The following is a 10745-nucleotide window of genomic DNA, read 5'->3' as shown; positions in this document are numbered from 1 at the left end:
CAATTTTTTTCCCTACCAACTGTGTTGCACTGACTAGGTCATCAACAATGTCGAACCATCAATTGATTATTGCAAATACTAGAAACTGTAGGATGGGTGATCATAGGTTATATTCAATTTTAGTTAGGTTATGTGCACATTTCTCAGACATCGTACCGTCACGATTGAACTGTAATCGGAGGTAGAGAACATTTGAGAAAAGTGGTGGTACAATAAATTGACACACCTACACGAAAGTCACGTGCAACTTCGTTGTATGTTTTATAAATAATTAATAAATAACATTTCACGTTTAAACAAGAGCTAGGACTCGTACTACAATATAAAATGTCGACTGCAGCTGTGAGTACAAATTACCAGTGTAAATCACGTCGCGATGAAAATAATTCTTTCTGTCTGAGCTATAAATGTACCAACTTACTATTTGTATTTTCTTCTTAGGAACTCTCCGAATTGCAAGTGTTTAAAACGGTGTTTTTTCACTGCATTTTTATAATCGTGATGCCGGTTCTTTCATTTTTCATTTCGAAAATATTCATTTTCGACGGTAAGCAATTTTTCACAATAGTACAAGTACGACCGTTTTGTCATATTTATTTATTATTCCATCGATGTTCAATAAAATACCTAACTGCATCCGAATTGGACTAAATAAATTATGCATGCTGGGTATTATGAAATTTTAACCAAATAATTTGCTAGCGAAAGTAATATTAAATGGGATTAAATAAATTTTCATCGAATAGGAACATACTTCATTCAGTTTTTGATTATCATACTTGCGTTCACAGGACTTCTAAGTTTGAATACTGTTCCAAGCAATGTCTACGCAGCAGGGGTTTCAATCATCGTGCTCCACACTGCTTTAGGTGCTTTCATTTACAGAGCATACTTCGACTCTCAACCTAAAGTGCAAGTGAAGATAGATTAGTTAGTTTACATTTCAGTTTCTGACACAAGAAGAATTCATCATGCGACAAGTACTATGTATAATGGTAATTTAAAAAAAAAGTTGACTACCGAGCGCAAACTGGAATTTCATTTACACACTTAATATAATAACATGTACATCTTTTGTGACCCTCTACGGAATTTCCTGCTAATAAGACGAGCAGTAGTACGAATGTTCATAAACCAATTGAATAAATAACTTGAAATTCTGTGATGGAAACAAAACACGATCTTTCTTTACTATATTTACTTAAATAATTTTGAAAAAAACATGCGTGTACTGTAATCATTCTTACAGACGTTTTCGGTGGGCAACGACAATACAGGGTAAATCTATTAAAGTGTCGAATCGATTCAAGATAATCTGACTTGATTGACTAACACCGTGTGCCTTCGCATCATTCAACTCATTGACTCGCAGCTTCGACACTTGTACGGATTCGCCTTGTCAAATTATTCAACAGAATCAGTAGGTAGTTACTGTATTATTTGTTTATAACAAAGACTTTGGAATTCTTTAAATCTAATGACAAGGAATCACATGTATGAAAACGCCATACAGGGATTCTATTAGACTTTTAAGGATCTACTTCTGTTTATACTGTGAATAAATTAGAAATTAAATTCCTTTTGTATTTACTAAAAAGAAATTAAGTAAATTATAAACCGATTCTACCAATCCTGGTATAGTGGTATCTATATCAGTATTCTTAGAAACAAAAGATCATACTGAAAAGATTAATAATTCAAATTTAATTCTATTAGGCAATAATGCTTATGTAGTTTTTTTTTTTTAACATATGCTTGTAATTATGTAAAGAAATATTAAATATGCTTACCAATTATCATTGATGTGTACTAAATGAAAGGACAAATCAGCTACTATTTGTATTAAACAAATCTATTGCTTAGCGAAAATATTAAATAGTAAAAGTACCGACATATTTTTTATCAGTAGTGATACTTCTCTCAACGGACACCTTCCAATAACAGATTCCTCTTTACAACGCACAGTCTAAAAAGGTCCAGTAGCACATTTTACACGTTAATTTTGTTCTAAATAACAAACAATATTTTCAGTCTCGAAGGTGTCCGCTATTGGGAAGTTTCACTGTAGTTACAGAGGAAGATCTACATTCTATGGTACTAATGCCGCGCTTATCGGGCTGATATTTAATATAATTGTTATAAAATTTTTCTTGTATAGGTCAACTCTTTATTCAATTACTTAGCATAAATAATCACATCAGGGATATAGTACGAAGAACGGTGCTTTTAATTTTATTTAATGAGAAAAAAAATGCGTATTCCAAGAACGACAAAACCAAAGTGAAAAGTAAAAAAACAATTGGTTAGAACTAGGATTTTTCACGAAACAAAACCTATTGAAGGATGTATGTACTATCGTCTGAGAGTTTTGAATTATTCTTTAGAAGAGAAAAAAAATGAAATTAATGGGAACACATGTAAATACTTAGCAATTATGTACAACCTTGCACACATGAGTATGCCTAATTTGTTCTTGGGTTAATTTAATTTGTCTCCGTAATAGGTTACTTCTCACATGTTTCAAATACATGGGTCACTACTTGTGATAGTGAATAGTTATTATTTATTGCAATATTAATATACTCAATATTTTTTTTTCACACCACAGTGTATATCTCGGTACATAATTTTATGGATTTATTTTAAACATTAATTCATTTAAGTAACGTAAATGCAACGCGTATTAAAGCAGCAGAATCTGACTACAGGCCAGGAAACGGTGGAATGAATATTAGACATATTGTTTAAACACATAAGTCGCCAGCGATATTTCCTATCCATAATTTAGTTACTAAATCTATTACAGCTGTCGCTTTGTACGTTTTCAATTACAACGTATATAATTACTCCCACTATCTGTATTACGTGGTTGTTGTACGTCGCGGGGGGTTCTTAAACATTGAGGAACTAGCTATCGAATAAATCTTAGCCCAGATTCTGATAAATAATCTTATCACAGAGTACCCCGTATAACGAAATTATCGATTTCAACAACTATCTTGTCATACCACAGAAGTAATTATAAAAATTTTCTAGATACACGTCACAAAAATGGAAACCTTCAAATTACCAAACATAAAGATTCACAATCGAAATAGCTGTCATTTTATCAGCGTATTACGATGCTTAACAGGCATTTCCACACGATCGTCATCAATTTCATAAATTTTCATTATAGTTGTATACTCTGTGTTTAAAAATAAATATGGTAATTGAATTATTTTAATCAAGTAGTTATGCAAAAAAGAAAAAAAAAAAAAACAGCAATGACGTAGTATTCAGTACAAGAGGCGCTTTAGTGACATGATGCCAATGAGACTACCTCCAGGGTGAGGATGATAATATAGTATCTGATTTGATTTGATATTATGAAAATACGTGTAATTATTCATTTAGGTATCGCCAATTTGGACGCTACTCAACATCCATCTTATCGTCGTTTGGTTGATGCTTATTATTCTGGCTATGCCCATCTCCTTGGCTATTCTGATTGTTTTTTTGATCATCACCTGTTTTTTCCTTTGATTTATCCTCCTTTGGCGGTTCTGCCTTAGGTTTAGGCTTGTTAAGAATAGGCAAAACCACGCTATCCAATGCCTATTACATGGAGAAAACAGAAACAGGCAGAAATTAAGTGTCATATATCAACTACATGTGTTTGTACAAAACTTACTGAAAACACAGTTTGATCAAACTCACTTGTTTCTCTGCTCGAATCTGAGCAACGGTTACAGGTGGTTGCTGCGTACGCTGAAGCCCTGACAGCGCAATTCGTTTTTCTTCCAGCCATGCCCATTTGTCATCGACTGCTTTTTCGACTTTCTTAATTTCTTCGTCAGTCAAATGAGAGTACTTAGATTCTTCTTGCCCACCAGCAGCAGCAGCAGCAGCACTTTGCCTAATTTGATCCAAACTTTTCTTTGTTATTTGTAGTGCACCAGCAAGTTCCTCAACAGCCTGGTTTCTACCTTCAAATTCTAATTTCCGGTCTCTTATAGGTTCCCCTTGTGACTAAAATAAAATTGGTGATTATTGTATATGCCGAAAATGATGCACGCAGTAATTTGAGGCGATCGTAATTGAATTTTTACAATCCAAGCAACATTGTACATTTAACAGCCCTTCATACCTTCAGACGAGAAAGCCGGTCTGAATAAACTTGTCGCTGACAATCCTCTCCTTCCTCGTACAACCAATTCTCAGTATCATCCAAAGTCTGACACAGAGTTTCTCTGTCAGTATCTGTTACAAAAGTGGCAAGTTGATCTTCGTCACTCAGTTTGGCTCGCAGTTCATAAACATATTCCTCAAGCGCGTTCCGCACATCGATTCGTTCTTTCTCTTGTCTGTCTTCAGCGATCATTTTGCACTATTTTAAACAGAAAGTTAAATAACAGATGATATATATTTTCGTATAGTTCAATTATTTGGCAGAATACTGGCATATCTTTCTATTAAACGTCAAATATTAGATGAATTACCTCTCTCTCAATTGCAGCATCCAACTCTTTTTGCGAAAGTCCGCTAACATTAGTAATAACAGGAAGTTCAATAGAACGAACCGTTGGTCCTTTCTTCTTTCCTTTACCATCTTCGTTCTTATCATTACTCTGAAAAATAAAACAAAAAATACAAAATAAGTTGAATATAAAATAAAATACCTACGATCACTTTTCAATATAATTCACACACGTTAGTTAACTGAAAATGAAGTAACAAATCATTGGCGATGAAGCAGTTTTTTCAGATAATGTCCATAAGTGTTTCTCGTTAATTGCCTGTTATGCAAGACAATTAAACCGACTGCTTTTTCTACTGTCAATGAACCGTTCCAGTTAAACAACGGAAATACATCACACTAAACATATTGAACAAAAAACAAGGGCATAAGTTGTGGTTTGGAATCAGGATGGGTAGATAGCAGAGAGAGGAAAATTCGTTTACTCGGACAGCTTTCCATTCACACAGGCTGGTCTCTATTCCTCGCTCTCTCTATCTCTCTCTCTCGCTCCTATTTCTCTTTCTCGCTCCTATTTCTCTTTCTCGCTATCTTTCTCTCTCTATCTCTTTCTGAAATCGATTACTCATTGAACTTTCGAAACATTACAAAGAAAAAAATTCATTTTATAAAAAATATTCGCATCCACACGGGACAAGTAGATGGGTATAGAGACGCAGCTTGAATGGAAAACTAAGCCATTTTGTCTGCCTTTGTTTTTTACACATTAACAAATTCAATTTTTGGGGTACAAATTTAACATCTGCATTTGCTGCTTCCTTGGCAATCTCTTTTCATGCAGACAGACAACATGGTGTGACACAGCTGTATCTTGGACCCATATTCATTTACAAGACACATAATACGCCGTTTCTTAAATCTCATTAGTTTCTTAGATCTGATCAAATTTTTTTAATCAAAACTGTTATTCTGTAATCTACATTACTCGACCAAAAGCTTTAGTTACTTAGAAAATCATACGGACGTTAACAAACGAAGTCGTGATTTTGTAATAATTTGGAAATAGCTGTAAATCTATGACAGATAACATGTATATTAAACTGGGGTCTTATAACAAAATGACTCTAAATATGAAACAGCATTTTGTCATCCTCGTACCTACTTGTCTCGAGTGTACTGAAATTTTAAGATGAGAATATCTTCATTAACAAAAAATAAAAGGCAGTAAAAAAAAAAAGACTAAACTGAAAACCTAGCGTGATTTGGGTCTGTAAATATTGGTATGCCTATGGGTCCAAGTAGAGAGAGTGTCGCATACCGAGCCGAGCCAAGAGAGAATCCTGGAGGAATAGGAGGGCCCCTTCACCCCCCTACTGCCATCTTCCGCATCAGAATTCCGCCGTCTCTTATCTGCACTCACCTAAACCACAACAAACTCACATGATCATGCACCTGAATTCTAATCAAAAGTTTTTATTTACCATGTAACGTGTTACTACTACAAGATACTATAATACGAAACTGGTGTAATGGTTATAGTTAATCATTATTTTGTAAAACGCAGCCTATTTAACAAGGCGATATTATCATTCTCACACAATGCAATGAGAAACTTTCTTCCCTCGCACATTACATGTGTTATAACAATTTTACTACATTCCTCTTTTTAGTTTTGTTAGCTAGACTCTGGGAAAAGCCGAAGGGTAATAGCTGATTTCCTAAACGAAGTAAGTAAATTGGGGTCATGATCATAGATCCTTAAAAATTCAGTTAGAATCTCACAACAGGCACATCATGCAATAAATAATTATACAATAGAAAGTGAAACCAATACTGTTGCATAAATTGCACACAAAATATTACAAGTGTTGCTTTGCGATCCTTGGCATTTGGCAAAAAAAAAAAAACCATGTATGTAAATCGAATTATAATATCTTACCTCAGGCGCTGGTGGTTCATTTGCTTGAGCTTCCTGGTCAGGTTTGTCAATTCCTTTCTTGGCATCTGCTTGTTGCTGATCAATGTCCATACTGTTTTCTTTTTGTTGCTGTTTTTCTTCGTCTTCTTTTTCTTGCTGGGTAGGTTCCCGCTTTTCCACAAGTGAAGCAGATGCAATTGTTAGCATTCCATTTAGGTTAACCCGCACCTTCACCTTGACTTTCGACGATTCACCTTCCGCAGTTGGTTTAACGTTCTTTACTGCGAACGTACCTGTTAATCATCATGTACAGTTACTTCAATTACATTTACTTGCAGAGAAAAGATGCCTAGAAACCGTTAGATTGCATAATGCAATTGCAATCCAGAATAAAGAATTTTTGGGAAAGCTTACCGATATGATCGATTGGGTAATGCGGTGGAGTAAAAGAATAACTGGCAGTAAGAGTAAATGGTTCAGCTCTATAGAATGTGAGCATCTTCGAAAATGGAACAGGATGATTCCTTTCAAAGACTTCCATCTCCCTAAAATAATGTCAATCAACATTAAATGAACGATGTGTTTAAAAATAATATTAGAACACAATTGTTATGAAAAATGACAGTTGTAAAAGAAGGAAAAGTTACATCTGACACTCGACTCTGTTTTTAGGAAAGATCGTAAGTAAACGAAGTAAACGTTGCATTTGTTGGATCGAAAAAAGCCCAAAGTCTCTGAGAAAGCACGTTTGGCACTCAAAAAAAAAAAAAAAGTTCGCAAATATTTTCACAAATCAATGTATGTGAGCATGGATTACTTGCAAGAATGATTCCAAGTGAACTACTGGTCTGAAACGGATGAAATTTGCAAGCTATTTATTTAGATTATTTGATCATCAGCAAAAATATCAGGCAAACCGGCACAGTGCAATTCTGTCTTATGCAAAATAGACGAATTTTTTGGTTAAAATTGGTTCCTTTCACTGTTATAATGGCAGACTTGACCATACAAGGTGTACTGAATTCAGGTTAACCTTACCCCTCTTCGCCAGCAGCAGCATCCCACGTTAGTTTAATAGGGTACGGCTGAATGTCAGTGACTGAAAATTCACGGACACGAACCGCAGGGCTAAGCATTGCACATTGCAATGCACACCCTCTGGCGACCGATTCATCCTGGTTCAGAGTCGTAGAAGTTCCTCGACCAAACACCTCTTCGATCAAACGTTTTATAGCTGGAACTCTGCTAGATCCTCCAGCTATTTCCACTGAGTGGATATCTTCCAGTTTCAGCTCTGTGAAATAATATTTACAGGTTTAACAAATCTCAAATGTAAAAAATTTACAGTCCTTCCAGAAATTTCTGTTACACATTATTTTTAAGAACAGTATTCAGTTGATCAATCATGATGAAATCTACTCACTGGAGTCTACAAGGCATTGCTTGAGCGTAACTTCGACACGTTTAAACAAGTGAGCACACATGTTCTCCATATCTGCACGCTTCAAGTCTCCATGAACATCTTTTTCATCAATAAAACACTCGATATTAAGAGGAAGTGTGGTGGAATTTGCCGACATCTGTTTCTTCAACTTTTCTACCTCTGCGAGTAGTCTGAGATAGGCACGGGGGTTATTGTGCGCGTCAACCTTGTAACGAGTTTGGAATTCCTTACAAAAATGATCAGCTAGTATTGAATCAATTTCTCTACCACCAAGCTGAGGATCAGCGGAGCTTGCTAGCATCTGAAATTTGAATAGCGAAACATGTTACTTGAATCCAATGTTTAGCAATAACATATTCCTGTAGTGTGTCAATTTAAATCTGAAACAATTACTGATATTTTATGCAAAGAATAAAGTTTCCACTGCTAACCTTCAGTTTTCCCTTATGAAATGCACAAACGGATACTTGGAGACTAGCATGGCCGCAATCTACAAATACAACGTTTCGTGGTGCGGCTTCAGGGGCTGGTAAATCCTGTTTGTAGATACCATAGCACAAAGCAGTCGCAGTTGTCTCATTAAATAAACGTAATACATTTAACCCTGCAATACGAGCAGCATCCAATAGTGCGTGACGTTCAGCCTGAGTGAAATAGGATGGTACAGAGATGACGCAATCGTTGACAGCAGTTTGCAGTGCAGTTTCGGATACGTCTTTCAATTTCGTAAACAGCATCCCTGTTATTTGTTCAGGTGAAAATACGTGATCCTCGCCCAAGTAGTGTACCTAATAGACATTAAAATCATACAGGTACAAAATACTCAAAGTTGTGGGGAACAAACTTTTTATCAAAGTAGGTTGTGTGAAATAACGTAGTCTCTGATTGTAAATGAACACTTTAGGTTGAATCTGAGTCACAGACAGTGGCTAGTCTAATGAGATATAAATAAGAGTGGCGGGTCCAGCAACGTGGGGAGTTTGGCATGTTGCCCACGGTGAATTTAATTTTTATTTACTATATTTCAAAGGAGAAAGTTTGTCATTATAATATTTGTAACACGTACATGAATTCCAATGCTGCCATCTGGCTGCTGAGATGTTTTGTAACCCAAGCTCCGAAGCTCTCGTTGGACATGAGGGTCGTTGTACTTTCTACCCAAAAGTCGCTTGAATCCAGATATTGTATTCTTCATATTCGTAACCATTTGGTTTTTCGCCGCAACGCCAAGTATGCGATTTTTTCCACTGAACGCTACACATGATCTGAAAGTAAAAATATTTTGTCATCGAGTATTAAGTTTGTACACCTTTATTCATGTTACATACAAGAAGTGGTAACAGGACACTGTTTATTATTTATATCTCTTTCACCACATTCTTGTTTCTTCACTCAAAATGTAACAACGTGAAGTTATATCAGCGGTTGCAACATGTGGTACTTGTGGCTTTGCTATCATTATATAAAGTAGCCAATATTGTTTGAATAACAAATAACAGTTAACATAGGCTGGTCAATTGCCTTTTCAAATGTGTACAAGGAACTGCTAGTTTCTGGATTATTCTCAACATCCTGGCCAAGCCTAGTTCTCTTATTATCACCATGGTGAATGTGATAATTTACTAAACCGACATTATACCACAAATCAAATGACCAAAGAATCTTCTAAAAAGTACAAAAGATTCCAACTTTCTAAAAACATAATTTGCAACCAGTTACTTTAAGATCTAACCATCACGACCGGTTCATTGCCACATAACGTAATACGTTACAGAGAAATGACAATCCTTAAATGGTACAGAGATGTGTATTGGAGTGATATTTTTGGATAAAGAAATAGCCACAAGGTAAACGGCCTTTGGTATGAATCACTTTAAAATCGGGCTTTCCATATATGGATAAGCGCGTGAGCGTGTGAGTGTATGTATGCGGATGTATAAAAAATAAAAATAAAAATGATTCGTAGATATCCTTTGAAAAAGAAAAAAAAAACATGACAGTTGGAAATAACGGCAAAACTCAAACGCGAGCGATGGTAAATGTCGAGAATGTTTATCGCCAGACGAAATATTAACATTCTCCAATAATGAATCGATGTATCAATTACCGATGTGTGTTACCAATTTTTTCATTGCTGATTGATAGCTCAATTGCGGGCTGTCATGTTGCGGATCGATTACTACAAGGGATGCATCAAATTTTTATCAAGGCCTGTGGACTAATGCAATGCTAGGTCCACTCTATCGGTGGATACGAGACTTGTATTACGTAGGTTTTACCACGAATGCGGACGCAGGCGACCAACACGGGTATCAGCAACGTTAACGCAAAGACTCGAAGCCATAAAAGTAATCGAATTTGACGGTGAATAAATTGCGTACGAGGACAGGGCGTGTGCCTACGGTTATTGGATGAAAAATGTGAAATTTGTTGTACCGAATAAGATCTACTTACGGTGTACTTCTCAGGCTATAATCGTTGGCGATCGTCTCAATGCCGCCAGCTCTCGCTACGGCGACATAACAGCTCTCGTTTCCGAAGTCAATACCGATCACAGACATCGCAGCCATGGTCAAATTTATTTATAAAAATAACTCGGCACTTTTTTCAATATCCTCACGGCCCAATATCGCTGTTATATACCTTGTTAATTGATCTGATACGGCCACCTTGACTGCGGCGTATTTACGGGTCGCACACGGCAGGAACTCGGGAAGGTAATGTCGAGTAGGAATGCTTTCTGCTAAACGCCAATCGAAAACTGACCAATCGCGATTCTACAAAGGTAGCTCAGAGTCTGAGACTGCGCGCTCATTGGTTCTCCGTGCGGTCTGGAATATTCTGGAACCGCGTGTCATTCGCATTTCATTACTCAATTCCCGGCCTATATTTTCTCGAAAATTCGTAACATCATACCTATGCTC

The 10745-nt window shown here is 36.2% G+C and overlaps 2 protein-coding genes across 3 annotated transcripts; one reads left to right on the top strand and one right to left on the bottom strand.

Annotated features, from left to right (window-relative positions):
- Positions 1–58: 58 nt before the first annotated feature.
- Positions 59–3037, top strand: LOC107224462 (vacuolar ATPase assembly integral membrane protein VMA21 homolog). The gene is made up of 3 exons (XM_015664524.2): positions 59–342; positions 442–547; positions 792–3037. Exons 1-3 carry the CDS (start codon positions 328–330, stop codon positions 929–931), a joined length of 261 nt encoding a protein of 86 aa, XP_015520010.1. The 5' UTR covers positions 59–327; the 3' UTR covers positions 932–3037.
- On the bottom strand, positions 2516–10582 carry LOC107224465 (97 kDa heat shock protein). 2 transcript variants are annotated; one of them, XM_015664526.2, is made up of 12 exons: positions 10276–10582; positions 8888–9086; positions 8253–8609; positions 7801–8122; positions 7416–7671; positions 6792–6922; positions 6399–6670; positions 5778–5879; positions 4482–4610; positions 4130–4369; positions 3700–4011; positions 2516–3597 (listed from the first exon to the last, which is right to left on the bottom strand). In XM_015664526.2, exons 1-12 carry the CDS (start codon positions 10389–10391, stop codon positions 3415–3417), a joined length of 2619 nt encoding a protein of 872 aa, XP_015520012.1. In that variant the 5' UTR covers positions 10392–10582; the 3' UTR covers positions 2516–3414. The 2 variants fall into 2 exon arrangements, with proteins under 2 accessions (XP_015520012.1, XP_015520013.1); XM_015664527.2 differs by lacking the exon at positions 5778–5879 and having other exon boundaries at positions 10276–10580.
- Positions 10583–10745: the final 163 nt, after the last annotated feature.

Source organism: Neodiprion lecontei, chromosome 6, assembly GCF_021901455.1.
Source record: "Neodiprion lecontei isolate iyNeoLeco1 chromosome 6, iyNeoLeco1.1, whole genome shotgun sequence".
NCBI lineage: Eukaryota > Metazoa > Arthropoda > Insecta > Hymenoptera > Diprionidae > Neodiprion > Neodiprion lecontei.
The sequence above is the reverse complement of the archived record's forward strand: the minus strand, read 5'-3'. Positions and strand labels throughout refer to the sequence as shown.